This window comes from Halyomorpha halys, unplaced genomic scaffold (genome assembly GCF_000696795.3).
Source record: "Halyomorpha halys isolate HHAL.00 unplaced genomic scaffold, Hhal_1.1 Scaffold1967.1, whole genome shotgun sequence".
Taxonomy (NCBI): domain Eukaryota; kingdom Metazoa; phylum Arthropoda; class Insecta; order Hemiptera; family Pentatomidae; genus Halyomorpha; species Halyomorpha halys.
The window spans coordinates 6,054-22,874 of record NW_027112357.1 but is presented as its reverse complement, the minus strand read 5'-3'; the positions used below and the strand labels follow the sequence as shown (position 1 = coordinate 22,874).

The window sequence follows — 16,821 nt, the reverse complement described above, 5'->3', positions numbered from 1 at the left end:
GCACGTGTAAAAAAAATAAAATATCTATTCAAACAACTAAGAACACATTAGTACAAGAGCGGGGAAGAAAAAAAGCGTTTATCTCACCCCAATTTGGGTTTTATTTAATGAAAACTATGTATAATTACTAGTCAAAACTGAGTCTGCCAAGTATAGGTCGGAGGAATAAAAAATGGCGGCTGTTTCAAAACCTTCAAAACTAAAAATAATTAATTTTTTATTCGGAGCTCTATATCTTAAAAACTACCGACAACACTAGAAAATCTAAAGGAACATTATTTAATGAAGAGTAAATTTGCTGAAATATTAGCCCTAATAGAGCTATCTACGTCCAATAGTTCTTGAGATATAGCTTTCTAAAAAGCAACATTTCATAAAAATGTACTGAAATATCAGTAGTTAGATAATTTATTTTGAGAAATCTATATCTCAGAAGCTATGTGACGTACAGATGTCTACTAGCAATCAAATTAAAACTAGTTTAATGTACTATAAAGTTAGACCTTTACCTTCGTAGGAATAGAAGTTTTCATGATATTTGCTAAAATAAATTGATTTATAGTTGTTCGGACAATAAGTTTGATTTATGAAAAACTTTATTTCAGAAACCACTAGACATACAGATGTCTGCCAGCACTCAAATTAAAGCTAGTTAAATTTACTATAAATAGTTAATAATGTTTAACTTTGTAGGAGTAGTAGTTTTTATGATATTTGACAAAAAAACTCACATAATGTTAATTTCTAGTTGTTCGTAAAATGTTGGATTTTCGAAAAAATATATCTCTAGACCCAGACGCACAAAGACGCACATAGGTCTGCCAATACTCAAAATAAAGAAAATTAAACTTTCTATAATGTAGTTTGTGACACTTATCATCGTAGGTGGTAGTAGTTTTTATGATATTCACATATGAATATAAATTTGGCAAATGAAAATTTGTCTGAACAACTATAAATAAATTTATTTTAGCAAAGTTCATGAAAACTACTTCTCCTACGTAAATAAACGTCATAAAGTACTTTATAGCTCATTAAACTAGCATTTATTTGAGTGCTAACAGACAGCTTTACGTTACAAAGTTTTTTGATTTTTATGAAATCTTGCTTTTTAAAAAGCTATTTCTCGAGAACTATTAAACATAAATAGCTCTAGTAGGGCATACATTTTAGCAAATTTGATCTAATTTTAATGATGATCTCTTAGATTTCTTATTGGTAGTTTTGAAAATATAGTGCTCCTAATAAAAAATAATTATTTTTAACGTTTTGAAACAGCCGCCATTTTTTATTCCTCCTACCTATACTTGGCAGACTCATCAATTTTGGCTAGTAATTATACATAGTTTTCAATTAAGTATTAAAAATTGGGGTGAAATTAACTGCCTTTTTTCTCCTCTTGGGCTCTTGCACTATATAGACAATGGAAAACATATCAGTCAGTCGATGCCAGTGTCCAATTTTAACTTAAATATATAGATGACAAAACCTTTTTTAAAAAATAAGTTACTTATATCCATTGACTTTTCAACTCTTCTTCAGCACATACTTTTAGTTTTCCACACGGACATGGTACAATCTGTTTTGGTTCTTAGGAAACCATACTTAACAGAATTAAATATAAATGTGGAATTTTCTAAAAGGGTATGAGCGGTTCTAGTGACTTTACTGCCGGGTACCTTATGCCTCACCATTCCAGTAGCCAATCTATGGCTTAGAGCAACTACTATCAATGTCCTCAATTACGAATTTAGAAAAACAACAACTCAAAATCCTGAACTGATGATTTTGAAATACAATGCGCGAAACCTGATTCGAATGTACAACCATAGAAACTCACAACACGCGGTAGCGCTTATCAAACCCAGGTCCAAACTAAGTAACTGTATACGCAGAGTTGGAAAAAAAGCTTTGCCGGACTGATTTTCCAAATTCAAACAAATATACCACGTTGTCTAAACCTAGTTTCTGCTTAGTGTTGAGCTATTATTTCTTGTTGATTGTTCTCAGTGCCTACAACTAATTTTTTTAAAAATAAATTGGACTACATCTTGACAAACGACTAACCTGGAATCCTCACACAAGACTGAAAAGACAGGAAACTGCAGTCAGATTCCGACTACTACAGCACTTACTAGACAAACGGTCTAAACTTCCAACTCATTACAAAAGACTGATCTACATGACAATAATAAGGCCCATCTGGACATACGGAGTTGAGCTTTGGGGCTCCACTAAACCTTCGAATTCCTCTCGTATCCAATCTTTACAATCCAAAATCCTTCGTAAAATCCTCAATGCTCCTTATTTTGTTACTAATAAAACCATCCATAAAGACCTAAATGTTCCTTATGTAACCGATCTAGCCCGAACCCGATATTATTCCTTCCATAATAAACTCCCTAACCACCCAAACCCACTCGTTTCTAACCTTGCTTCCTCTTCCATTCCTGGCAAATCATCAAAGAAGATGGCCTCGTGACCTTATATTGTAAACTGTTTTTAGAGTTCTACTACTGGGTAGTTTCTCTACATCCTGTATCATATCATTATGTCATTATGATCAAATTTACTGGTTGTATTTTTTTTTATACAGTTGTAAATATCAACAAATAAATAAAAAAATAAAAATAAAAAAAAATATTTCAAGGAACTTTCGAAATTTAATTTTAATGTGCCAATGCATGTATAATATATAATAATAATAATCTTTATTTATTCTGGGATTGATCCCATTAGAATAATTTACAGGCGTCAAAATTAGGCTTTAGAGCCTTAGTGTAAATTACAAAACAGAGATGAAATTACAAGATGTCATAAAATAAAATAATACAATCAATTTAAAAATATACAAATAAACAACCATAATTAACAGAATATATAAAATAATGATAAAACCACTTGTCATATCATAAAACATAAGATGACTTCTGATAATAAATAAAAAGAAAAAAAAATGATAAAAAATCAAATACAATTAAACTAAAAAGTAATAAATGAAAAGATATAATTTCTGCTAGGGTACATATTTACAAGTATAAACGAAAATCTAAGACATAAAATACAGAAAATATATAAAGCTTTTTTGAAATTTTCTATTGTTATTCTTCCGGAATTGGGTGGACAAAAGGTAGTCGATGATACGGGATTTGAAGATTGGAAGGGTGTTAGATGTTAGACGAATAAAGGAGGGAATAGAATTCCATAGGAAAGAGGAACGGATGAGGAAACATCTACCAAAGGCTACGGTGCGATGGGCAGTTAAGTCTGAAGGCCGTGAGCGGGTATTGCGGGAATGCACTGAGGACTTAAACTGAAGGATATCTGAGATGTACGATGTACGGCGGGATTGGATAACTTGATAGAGAAAGGAAGCAAGGAAAGATTTACGACGGAAGGAGGGGTAAAGCCACTTCAACTCTTCATAAAATCGGGTGGCAGAGCGTCCCCAAAGATGAATCGTACAAAGCAATTATTTAACCGTTTTAATTTTGCTTCGAGATCCCCAGAGACACACCCGTAAACCACACAGCAATAGTCAAAGTGAGGGAATATTAAGGAAGTAACCAAGAGCCTGCGGGTTTCAAAAGGAAGTAGGTGGCGAAGATAATTTAAACGCTTCAGGGTGGAAAAGGTACGACGGGAAATATCGGAGACGTGGTTTTTCCAGGAAAGAGTTAGGTCTAAAGTGACACCAAGGTTTTTAACGCATGGATGGAATTGGATTGGATTATTGTTTAGGAATAAGAGGAATAGTTTTCAGGAGGTGATTGGATCCTATTACGATTGCCTTAGTCTTCTCTGCATTCAACTTAAGCTTGTTGTCTTGTGACCACTGGCTAATTCTATTCAAGTCTTCTTGGATCTTTTCCGTAGCAACTAACAGGTCAGAAGGTGGGAAGGAAAGGTAAATTTGGAAAACATATACGTATATTTATCTATTGATATTTCTTAAAGTTATTAAATTTATCTACAATGCTTTGTTCGAATATTTAAATTACTTTTCTTTTTCTTTTTTTTGGTTGGCTCTATAGACCTTGAAGAGCCTTCTCCCTGCCTGCCAATCTACTGCTTTCCAGTTTGCTGCACGCATCTCTTTCGCATCTTTGTTCATTCTGTCTATCTGGTTTTTGGCCTCCCATGTGGTCTCCTGCCTACTTTACTGGCATTCATTGTTGTGTAGAGGCATCCTGATGGATTGCTTCGAGCCAAATCTTAACCTCCTTGCCTTCATGTCATGAGATATTGACTGACCAGCCTCTGTGAGCAGTTCACTGTTAGTTCTTCTCCGGAGGACTTTCCGTTCCAGTCTATCGATTCAGCTTTCTGGGATACCTGTTAGAGTTAGGTCTCGCAGCCATATATCAGAGCTGGCTTTATCATGGCATTGTGCGCCCTTAGTTTAATATTTTTAGAGATTTTTCGGGGTTTCAGTACTCTGAGAGATGAAGGCTCTGTTTCTGGAGGTAAAATTTCTTGGGCCTAAGAGGGGCACAGCTTAAAATGTAGCTTTGTTAAGCCTAAATTATTTTTCTTCTTAAATTTACTTCCACCCGATTGGTTTAAGCAATGACTTGTCAAGATACAATCCCTATTCTTGCTGCATACAATATATGTCGGTAAGTCTGCTATACCCATCTGATGAGGTATTTTTATTAATGTGAGGATTGATTTATCATCTAGGGATTTTGACTAAAAGTAAGTAGTCAGTTTAAAATAAATAATAAAAAAGAAAAATTGTCTTATCTTAAATCCTAAATTACATATTTCATCTAATTAAGGAGAAAAGTACTCCAGATAAGTTTAAAATAATTATTAAGTTACATGTAAATTATATTAACAATAAGGATAATGTTACAGGTGGAAAGCAGTGTGCTACCACTACGTGAGGCGGAAGAGACAGGTGACTCGCTACCGCAACGGTGACGCCTTCACGTCAACCCAGGTCTACTACGAGAGGGTCAACTCCCATGCGGCAGCGGGTTCCTTTGTTTTCGCCTACTGCGGAGTTCGTGACATCTCGAGGAAGCTTGTGCTTGGCAGGGCCAAGGGCTCCATCACCAAGATAAGGTTCAGCAAGGGTCAGTTAGTACATCAACATTTTTAATCAATTTATATATTTTTTTTCATTATAATAATTAATTTTTGTGGAAAGAGAATACTCAACAAATTTTGTCAGATATGCGAAATACAAATTGTGACTAGTATAACTCCAAGTTCATGTGGTTTTATTTATATTTTTAGAGCCCAATAGGAGAAAAAATAATTCTTTCATCCCAATTTTTTATTACCTTGATGAAAACTATTTACAAAATGAGGTGTTGATTGCTGTCCGTAGATTGGATATGAGAAGATGGTCGGGGGTAAGGTGAGTTGTGTAATACACAAATAAGTAAAACTGTATTTGTGCCAAAACACAATTCCAACACCATACCCACAGACTGGTGCACGGAACCGACTTACTCCGGCAGACCTATAAACTTTCTCTCTTCGATTCCCACTTCTTGACCCTAAACTCACTCCGCATAAAACAGATCCTTTTAAGCAAGCAATAACGTCCCTCTTAATATCATTGACAAACATAATAACAATTACAAAAATCGTACCCCCTCTTCACCGAATTCTCCACAATCACTCACCGCCCCCTTTTACAGATAACTAACTACCATCTCCTTTCTTTCCGATAACATCTATAAATAGTTACGTTCATCTATCCCTAACCTCCGACTTGCTTTCAGATCCCATAATAACCTTACTAACATCTACTCCTTGATTTTAAAAATTTTAAATGGAAAATAATTTTTACTAATTTCTTTATTATTTATTGACAACTTTATCCTCAAAACTATCTACAGTTCGGAGTCAAAATGGTTGCCTCTAACAACAATATTTAGTGAGAATAACAAATGACATCTGTTCCAAAAGTTACAAAAAATTCATTTTTTTAGGTACAAAGAACATTTTACGTTGTTTTTTTTTCTGTCAGAAAATGGTTCCATTATATTTGTATTACCTAGGCTATACAAGGAAATCAGGACAGTGAATATCATTAAAAAGTAAATATTGGAGTATTGAAAGTGTATACCTCCCGAATTTTTATTCCAGAAAAACCTAAAAATTTTATTTATTTCTCATTTAGAGCTCCACACAACACACTTAAAAACTTAATGGAACGTCATTTAAAGTAGAGTAAATTTTCTAAAAATATGTGCCCTAACATTCAACAATTCCTGAGATGTTTTTTAAATGCTGTAGGTAGTTTGAATGATATAGAAATCAGAATTAAAAATCGATTTATGGTAACGTTTTGAAACAGCCGCTATATTTTTTATTCCTCCCTAACTAACTATGGTTGGCAGAGTCGTCATTTTCAACTCTTCATATAGTTTTCATTAAGTAATCAAAGATTAGGATGAAATGAACCTGATTTTTTTTCTTTAATGGGTTCTTAGATCAGTCACTATTTTTCTCCTGTTCTATTATTATTAGTAACAGTTTTTTGTTATGATACTCTACAATTTTGTTTAGACATTTTTTTTCCCCCGTTTCTTTATTTCTCTTTTTGTGTTTGTAATGTATACTATTCTTTTATACATCAGTTATTTGTGATGAAATCAATCACTAATTTATTGTTATATAGGTCATATAAATAAATGGTTATCTATACTCTGGAGTATAGATCATAAATCTGTTAAATGTATAAACAAACACCTTTCCCATAGCGTTACTTTGTTTGGAAGGGAAAATAGAAAATATACATATTGGAATTTAAGAAACCAAAAATAATAATACTCATAAAAACTAAAGAGTCATACACATTGGTTCAGAAGAAATTGCTTAATTTACATATTAGCAATATATCTTAAAGTTATTTTATTTTTTTTTTAATTTTGAGGTTTGATTATTTGTCTTTTGTGTTGCTGTATATTTATATGATCACCTTATATAGGAAATTGTATATGCCAATAGGATATTTATACTTAAACAAATAAATGAATGAAGACAATTTGTGGCGAAGTTTTACAATTTTACTATAGAAAACATAATTGAAAGAACGCTATCTTGCTTGAGTTTATTTCTTACTTTTTCTTTTTCCCTTTCCCCTTTTTACCTTTTTTCCCTCCTTTCTTTCCCTTTTTGTCTTTTTCATCTTGTTTTTTAACAGCTTCTGGTTGTTCTTCACATGGTTTTTGACCTTTTTCTGTAAAATATTATGATATTATAAACAATATAATTTATATATCTGAATGTGTATGAATATTCCTCATGTAATCATAGTAAATAAACAATCTTAATATTTGTATTCAATAATAATTAAAAATATAACCACGAAATCATTCTAGAAGCATCACACTAGCTACAGGTTATTACAGTCCTTAGTCATCATTGAGAAAAAGTGAACTCGAAAAAAGAAGATTTGTTGGGGATAACAGAGGAAAGGCTTGTTTCTCCGAGGCAATGCTAGAAATCATCTTGAGGGCAGCTGATAATAAAAATATTAGCCAAGTGGGTTAGGAGCTTCTACTTTTTCATTCTTACAGGCTTCAACTTACATCAGGATCAATGGCCAAGAAATTTTGAAAAAGTTCACAATCGGTTTCTAAATCAAGGGAATTAATGGACAATGAAACTAACAAGTAGCAATGTGATAATAATTTACTATTCTTGTCATCCATTTCATATGAAACATAATGTAGTTAATAATTATATAAAAAAAGCAATAAGAATAATATCTTATATATAGTGAAAAATAAGATACTTGAAATACTCCTGGAAAACTTTTTTCCAAAAAAGTTAATTTTCATGATTTGCGATGTTAACCTTAAAAATTCCCAAAACATAAAAGATAACAAAATAGTAAATAATAAAGCAATAAATGAGAAATGGATGGATTCAATTATAGATATCATTTAAGGATTACAATTTTTATGAATACTTTCTACTTATGTTACAGATCCAACAATAAAATTAAAAATTATTACAGTAAATGGAAGGACAAAATTGATACAAAAAATCAATCAGGATTGATTTATACAATGCCATGTTTAAATCACCCAGGTATATACATCCCGACAGGAGTATCATACTTTTTAGCCCCCTTAGAGGTGTCCCGTGAGCTTTTAGCTTATGGTAGACCATTTGATATTTTTTTATATAATTGGATGTGATCATGACAAAAATCTTTCATTCTTCACTTTCATTAAAATTTGAAATTGAAATTGTAAATTGTAGCTCTTCTATCAGGGGCTGAAGAATCTAGATTTCGTAAAAGATCTAAGATCTTCTTGCCTCGGCTCATGATTTAAAAAAAAAATAAGGAACGCAGGGGTCCAGGTGAGCAAAATGCTCAAAGGAGAAAAAAATATGTCACGTTAGGAGTGTCCTGGTGAGAGAAAAGCTCATTCTTACCGTTGCGAGGAAGCAAAGCAAAACTAAATTGGGTACAAGTGGGGAGGTAAAAAAGGGAATAACAACATCAAAAGGTTAACGGAAGCTAGATAAAAGTGTTAACGCCATAATATAATTACCTTGTAAGTGATTGTAAATAGTATTTGAGTTTTATTAGTGTTTAATTTAGTTACATATATTTTTATTTGTAATGTTTTATTTGGATTTAGTTATTTGAAAAGAAAAAAATATGTAATTATATTTGTTTGTAATAATGAGTAATAGAGACAGTTACAAGGCGCTGATGGTTGTTGCTAAGGCGTCACCCTAGCAACGGACCGACCATCTTAGTTTTTTTATGGCAGTTCCGACTAATTAGTGGCCCTGGTAGCGTCATTTGCAGCCCTGCCTACGTTTGGTTGATATTATTTTATTTGACATTTTTTGAGTGTACTCGTCGTCATAACAGTTCGGAACCAGACCACTTCTGTGTTTCGATTTTAATATGAGTTCCAATTAATTAAGTAATTAGTGGCCAACCCCTGAACCCAAGCAACGTGTGTAACCAGCCCTGTCTGCGTTCATTTTGACAGCTTGCCTAATACAATACGACTGTTGGATATTTGGTCCATCCATGAGCCAGACCTACACATCTCGGCAGCACTCTTCCCCTGGCCTATCGGAGTGGAGCAACCTTTCGTCGTGCAGTATTTATTTTATATATTTATTTATTTTTTTGTGTAAATTAGTTTCATTGTCATTTTTATAATTTATCGAACTACTTTATTTTTATCTGAAAGACTTTGTTTTACTTGTATATTTTGTTTATGTTAGTTTTTAGTTTTTAAAATGTATAAATTGAACTAAATAAATGTTTAATCCGAGCCAGTTTGTTTTTTGTTTATTTTAAAGCCTTCCAGCAAAAAGACATAGTCGATTTGAGGTGACTTTAACAAAAAGTTTAAAACAAAGCTGATGAAATATTAGGAAAATATAGACGTTTATGTCCCATCACGAGAAAATTCTCAAGTGGACACCTCTTAGGTAGATATACTGCATCCAATACTGCAGGATATTGGTGAAACTAAACAATTGTCGGGTAATAGAATGTATCAACACAGCAACAAGGACAAGGATTCCATATTGGACTCTGACAATACAATAATTTTACATAAAGAAAATAATACCGTCAAAATAAACAAATACATCTTTTTCTAGTCCATTTATATATCAGAAAACATCAATTAAACAGTGAATTTAGAACAGACAAAAGCAATTTAAACCAACTTTATGCAGAGATTTTAAGGAAAAATAATTTATGAAAATTTTTTATCTTACTATTTACAATTAACTTTGATATAGATTTTAATAATAAAATGAATAAGAATTTAAACAAAAATACAGATTAAAATAAATCAATTATATGCCTTACCTGAGCGTAAGGAAGGTTATTGTGTGATAAAAAAGTGATAGTGTAAAGTTAATATGTATTTAAAAGTTTTAAAATTTCATGTGAAGAGTGATATAATAGGTAGTTAAACATAAGCCAAGTAAAGCTCCTTAATATTATAAATTAATGTGATTCCTTATTATTTTATTGTTTATAGGGCAATTTGACAAAAATTGATGACCTGGGCTGTAGTAAATTTATATTTAAGTTATGCTATTTTATTAGTAATAATGTTGATTGTTAAAACTGTTAAAAATGAATGTATAATAAAAGCTGTTATTTTATAGATTGTCCTTTAAGATGGCTGTATAGGCCGTGACATTGGAATTTTAAAGAAATAATAAATAAACAATCTTTACTTTAAAAAAATATTTAATAATTTTGAGACTTAACTTGGATACAATTTATTTTATTTAAACAAAAGGACATAATTTTTTCATTAAAGATGTAAAATTACTTGTATCAAGATAAGACAAGTGGCATACTAGTTGTTGGTAGTACTTGGAAAAATAAACAAAAAATATCATACAAATATATAATATAGTTGTACCGACCCCTTTTCCTTCTCTCAGGAACGATGGATTTTGACAATTAATGTATCAAATGAAAAGGAATTTTATGAAAAAGTGACGAATTTCTATTTAAATCCTTCAATTCTTACTGCAACTTAAAAAAAAAAATGAAGGGTTTCAAACCTCTGACAGAGTCCACGGATCGAATCGGAACAAATGGATTTAAAGATTTCAACGTAAACTATAAGTTAAAAATAGTCACTATAAAGTATGAAGCTTTACACTTATGTGTCCAATGAAGTTTATTGATAATATTATATTGTTTATACGAATGAACATGATATTGCTTATATTTCGAATGAATTCAAGAGAAGAAGGATATCTAATGCGAGAGCTTTTCCAGGGGGCAAATTTGTCATTAATTTAATAAATCATTTTTGATGTATAGCTGTTTAATTAATCAATGATAGTCATATATTACTATTTTATCTTAATCCTCCTCCACCTTCAATAATATTGGGCTACTTATTTGATACATTACAAAGTTTTCGAGCAGGCATGAAATCATCCAACTTTTATTACTAGCCTTTTGTTTCTTAACTCTGATACTCCTTCTTTCAGTTGTACGAATCACACAATTAGATTTTCCGATTGTCCCACGTCATGGATTTCCTTTTCTAAATGATTTATAACTCCTGAAACCTCGATGGCTATATTCGGTAATGATATACTCATTTAATACTCAAGTATTTCGTATATTACCCTCCTCTTCTAGTAAGAGAAGGTTAAACAAAAAAGTGGGAGTGAACGACGCCCTCGGAGCTTAATAGAAATATGACTTATTGTATTCTAAACTGAACCAGAAGCGGCCGGTTACTGACTCATATTTTTGGCTTTGGCTTTTTGGCAGCTTACCACTTTCGGAAACCAGTTAACAATTTCCTTTACACAACACATGTGCACTTTTATTCTAAAACAAAAAAATGTTATTGCCTTCTAAGTTTTCTCAAAAAAATTAAGTTTTGTTTTTTAACGCCGGTTCGGATTACCGAACTTACACTCTAAAATGCTTGGACTTGAGATTTACTCTCCACCAATAAACTAGCTCCCTTTTATAGAATGCTCTTACAAATCAAATAAAATAAGAACTGACCGATTTACATAGTTTATGAAGTAGAACTATAAATGTAATTAACAATTCTGAAATCTTTAGAGAATAGATACTCTGACATCGTATTTATCGAAACCTTTCAAGTCTGAAGAACTTATCTAATATTTTAACCTGTAAAAGTTTAACATTACTTTTTAGGAGGCTCGAACTACATATTTACACTTGACTGTATAAGGGACCCTGTGGACCACTTGGCAGATCTTCACTGGACAAAATTATTTATACTGTTTTCCATGATTTTGAGGCTGTTGTTTTTCCAAAAAAAAGTTCCCAAAAATCAAGAGGTTTTGAGATAGAGCACTAATTTTCCAAATATGCAATACTTTTTAAATGTTTTCTTTGAGTAGCACAGTATCTTACCTTCTCCGTTTTTTTTTTATAACTATGCTACATTAATTTTTTTGTTTCTTTATCAATTTGCTCTTTCTTCTCTGCCCTTCTGCTTGTTTTCTTCCTAACTTTATATTTTTAATTCTGTCTATTGCCATACCATCAATCTCATATTAATGTTTTGCAGGGACTAACTGTACTATAGCAACACAAATACTCATTGCATTATCAAAATTTTATTTAAATTTATGGACTTAAAATCTTTGTTAAAACTTTCTGTACGTACACATAAAAAATAAAATAACAAAAAACGAAGTTATAAATAAATAGAAATTCGGAAATAATTAATAATAAAATAATAGCCGTAGTAGTTAAGTTAAAAGAATAAATAAGTTGAATAACTTACTCTGTATCTTCTTGGGCATGAAGTCATCCTCGTCATACTGGCTGAACATATGAGTTTTGTCGACTTTGCGCCTCTTCTGCTTCATTGCCGCAGGAGCTATGTACTCTACCTCATAGGAAGAACTGTCTGAGGACGTGTCGGTGGAGGAGAAGCAGGGTTCATTACCTTCTGGTCTACCATCAGGATGTTTCCTGTCTATCTTAAACTGAATTGGCTGCGGCTCCTCTCCCATTTCCTCCTGGACAACAGATTAAGAAATAGATATCACCTCATCCCTTGATGAAATATGCTTATTTTTTAAACCTCAAGTATTAATTATATTTTTATAAATTATAATAATACATTATTAATTTTCTATCTTGTGTGTAAAAAAGATTCTTCTTTTTTTTTTTATATTTATGTTTTTTTTTTTCATATTGATCATATTAACTCCTCAGTACAAACCAAAGTGACGTATAGGCAAATCTTTCTATTTTGCGTTTTGATGCATTTCAGTTTGTATCCTATTATCTTTACAACTCCAAAAAAACTAAATTAATAAGTGAAAATGCTTAATGATCATTTGACGAATATTAAAATTATAAATTATCAGTTTCATGAAATCCGCCACGATCATTTTCACAACCCTTTGAGACATTTTTAAATACTATTTTGGTATTGAACTGACAAACTATATTCATTTATTGATATATATAGTTGATAATAATATATTTTATTTAGTTAATAAAGTCAAATAAATACGGTTGATATTTTTTTATATGAATGTATATTTTCTGATGATAGGCAATCATTGTAGATGAAGTGGTTAATATTTTTTCCAGCAATCTCAGAAGGCTGAAGCTCTCATAGGAAACCTCTTCAACATTTTTTAGTTATCTGTTGTACTTGTTTTCAAAAAACTTATATTGTACCCAGAAATGTGAATAATTTAAATTGCTCAATGAGACACTATAATATATATATGGGTGGGTGTGTATGTAATGGGCTGAGGTCTGCTCACCCCTTGGTGAAATCCTGCCTACGCCCTTGAGGCCAAGCGAGGTTTAAGGAAGGTTCTTCCTTTATAAGCTAAATATTAGAGACTTTTTTTTCGGAAAAACGGTTTAAACTCTCTTTTCTACATTAGTTTTATAATATTTCTAAACTTTTATAGTTTTCATGTCTAAAATATCAATTGAAATCTATTAATTCAATTTTTCTCAAATTCATACGTTATTACTTATGGCAGCCAATTAGGTTTTCTAATACTTGGTTAGGCATAATAATTAAAACTACGTTTATTTTTAATACTGCTATGAAATTTTTCTGATAAAGACACATTCCCCTTGTAATAAATTTGTACTTAATTATATTCCAAAGGTCCGGAGGAAATAAATAAAGTTAGCATACCCCAATTTTTTATTACTTTTATGAAAAGTATAGGTAGTTAACAGTCAAAATTGACAAGTCTGCCAACCATAGTTGGGGTGATAGAAAAAAAGCTCATTATCTTTAAAACCACCTACAACACGAAAAACATCATTTAATGTGGAGTAAATTTGATAAACTATGAAACCTAATAGATTTCTTTATATTCAATGGATCCCGAGACATAGTTTTTCAAAAAGCAACATTTTTTCCTAGTAACGAAAATCAATATTTTATATTTTATTTTTTTTTTTGCAAATATTATAAAAACTATTATTGCTACTAAAGTCGCACAGGTGTCAATTGAGAAATAGGTGTAGGAATTCCATATTTCAATGTACGCCAAAAAAAATTGACAAAATACTGATTTTTTGTTGTTTGGAAAAAATATACTTTTTTAAAAACTGCACCTCGAAAAGTACTTGGAAAAAAAGAGTTCTAATTGCTCTCTTATTTTAGAAAATTTACTCTACTTTAAATAATCTTAATTGGAGTTTTTTAGTGTTGTAGATAGTTTTAAGGGAAATGGAGCTTAAAAAAAAATGAGCCAATATTTTAAGGCTCGATCTACATGTTTGCTGCTTGTCCTAAATCCAAGAGCACCCACATGCTTTCATGTTCTTATGACTTTTATCGGCAATTACATTGGATTTTCATTATAAAAAAGAACACACTGAAGATAGGCGAAATGAAAGGAAACGTAAATATCAACAAAGTAGGCAGTAGATGATAAATATTTTGCTAGAAATTGTACTTCATTACCCATAAATTCAACCTTTGTTCTTGAATTTTTATAAGAAACTTGTTAATTTAACTGCCTAAACGTATAATGTATATATATATGGATATTAGTGCTGTGTAAAATCTAACATAAACCGCTCAAGTTAATTAACAAGATTTGAAAGAATGCATTTATACCAAATAGTTAGGATATTAAATTTGCCATCTTAAACTATAGTTAATTATTATATCCGAAGGTTTGGTTAGTTCTTACTCGTTAAAACTCGAATATCATAAATGTCTATCGTAAACAATGTCAACTGAACACAAACTTGTGGATGCAGCACAATCGCCCTTTAATTTGTGCCCAAAAACCGACACTCAACGCCTGGGACCCGAATTCAATCCAACTTGTCCCAGCCAATCCAAATACCTCATCTACACGCTTGCGCTTGCGAAAATTCGCTGTAGTAGAAACACTTTTAGGTTTCCCTCAAATTAAAATATTTTAACCTGCTGAATTGCAATGTTACCTGAGATTCAGTCTTCACCGGATACATGGAGACGTAATAGAACCTATCCTTCTTGTGCAAGTGGATGGTCGGGTTGAGCTTCATGTGCTCAGGGTCCTTCTTGGAGCCAGAGCTCTTCGGCGTAGTTGGCCTAGTCCTCTTCGTCTTGGTCGACATCATCAGCATATCCAGTTCTTGTTCTGTCTTATTATCCCTATTTCCTTTATTAGTCGACCTCCATTCCTTGAGAAGGTTGTTAACGTTTCTACGAACTGCACCAGGGCGCCAACCTCTTCCAGGCTGAAACAGAGCAAATTAATTCTTAATAACTGATTAAAATTATTGTATCAAACACTACAGTAATGATACTTTTGTTGAGAACAAATAAAATATATCATGTACATCTTCTGTTTTTTAACTTTCCGAAAAAGTTACATTAGGTAAATCATGATGCTATGAGATATGATATCAATGAGGGAAAGTTAGTTTCCATAAACTTTCCCTCATTGATATCATTGACAAACTCATCCTTAACTACAAACATTGTCTCCCCTCGTCTAATGTTTCTTCACAGCTCCTTTCTATCCCCTTATACAGATCACTCACTGCCGTTTCTTCAGATAATATCTTAAACTTTTTACGCTCCTCTATAGCCAACCTTCGACTTGCTTTCAGATCACACAAAAATCTAAAGGATCCTATTCCTCTCCTGCACCGATTACGTGTCATACACCGCATCCCTTGTTGCACTCCCAACTGTAATTCCTCTTACATTGACGAAGCCAATAACCGCATCACGTGACATAAATATTATATTTTCTTCCGCAACTCTCCTGCTTTAAAACTTTCTGAACACTCCTTAAACCGCGCTTTCGATTTTGACAAAACTTCTATTCTAACCACAGTCCAAAATCACAACTAAAGAATCATCTACGGAAGCATCTATTTCAAATTAGAACCTTTCCCCGTTAATGTCAAATCCGACTAAAAAAAAATTCGCCTTAACATATTTACAAAATCTTAATAGATTACTACATCCTCAATTTTTTTTTTTTTTTACAACCTCTTACAGTATTATTATTATTCCTGATATAGTGCCCTTTAAAAAAACTAATATTATCCACCTTTAGCCTATTTCCGTTTTTTCATGTGTTTACCTATTAGCATCACTAAACTGACTTTGTTCTGACATTGTTCAACTATTGTCCCATCAAAGTTTATTTATCAGCTACTTATTTCAAGATATAGCTTCACAAAGATTTTATTTCTTTTTACAGTTAGTTTAGTGTATAGTTTGTCTTTATACTACAATTCATATGTTTCTACAATTATTTCCGCTAACGGATTTCTCCAACGTATTTTGTAATTGATGTTGTTCTACTTGCACCAGTTTACTTGGTGTTGGAACCTGGCTCCAAACTTATTCTAACATTAACTATCTTTTATTGTTTTTTCTTCCATCTTATGTACACCACATCTAATTACTGTTATTTGTATTTCCGACTACTCTTAACTTATATTACTTTATATTCACTTCTTTAATTTTGTCACTCTTCTTACATATTTAATTAACCACATATAAGTTTTTCTTTATAATTTTTTTTATTGAAAATAATTTTCAATTTGTATATGTATTTATTTGGTTTATTTTTATTCATTCATTAATTTTTGTTATCTGAATTTCACTATTACTATATTCCCATACCGTTTCAATATTGTAATATTACACTATACATTTTCTTCAATACTTCTCATTTTCCTACATTACCTGTTATTTTCTTATATTTATAGTTATTCTTTATTTATTTCTTATTATTCATTATGGTTTTAATCTTATTATTTATTCTGAGCTCTGATGAAGGCCTGAAATTCTGGCCGAAACGTTGGGACTAATAAAAACGTTTTTAATTATTTGTGTTCTACAC

General features: G+C 31.6%; 2 protein-coding genes across 2 annotated transcripts in view; one reads left to right on the top strand and one right to left on the bottom strand.

Annotated features, from left to right (window-relative positions):
• The window catches only part of LOC106690912 (transmembrane protein 151B), a 46,551-nt gene extending 40,466 nt beyond the window's left edge, over positions 1–6,085 (top strand). The window contains exon 3 of the mRNA XM_014436509.3: positions 4,861–6,085. Coding sequence (XP_014291995.3) covers positions 4,861–5,107 — 247 coding nt within the window. The 3' untranslated portion in view covers positions 5,108–6,085. The remainder of the gene's footprint in view (positions 1–4,860) is intronic.
• A 961-nt stretch (positions 6,086–7,046) lies between these two features.
• The window catches only part of Ppi1 (Protein phosphatase 1c interacting protein 1), a gene marked incomplete at its 5' end in the record, with an annotated part of 14,550 nt that continues 4,775 nt past the window's right edge, over positions 7,047–16,821 (bottom strand). Inside the window, 3 exon segments of the mRNA XM_014436508.3 lie at positions 7,047–7,201; positions 12,258–12,495; positions 14,918–15,196. Coding sequence (XP_014291994.1) covers positions 7,080–7,201; positions 12,258–12,495; positions 14,918–15,196 — 639 coding nt within the window.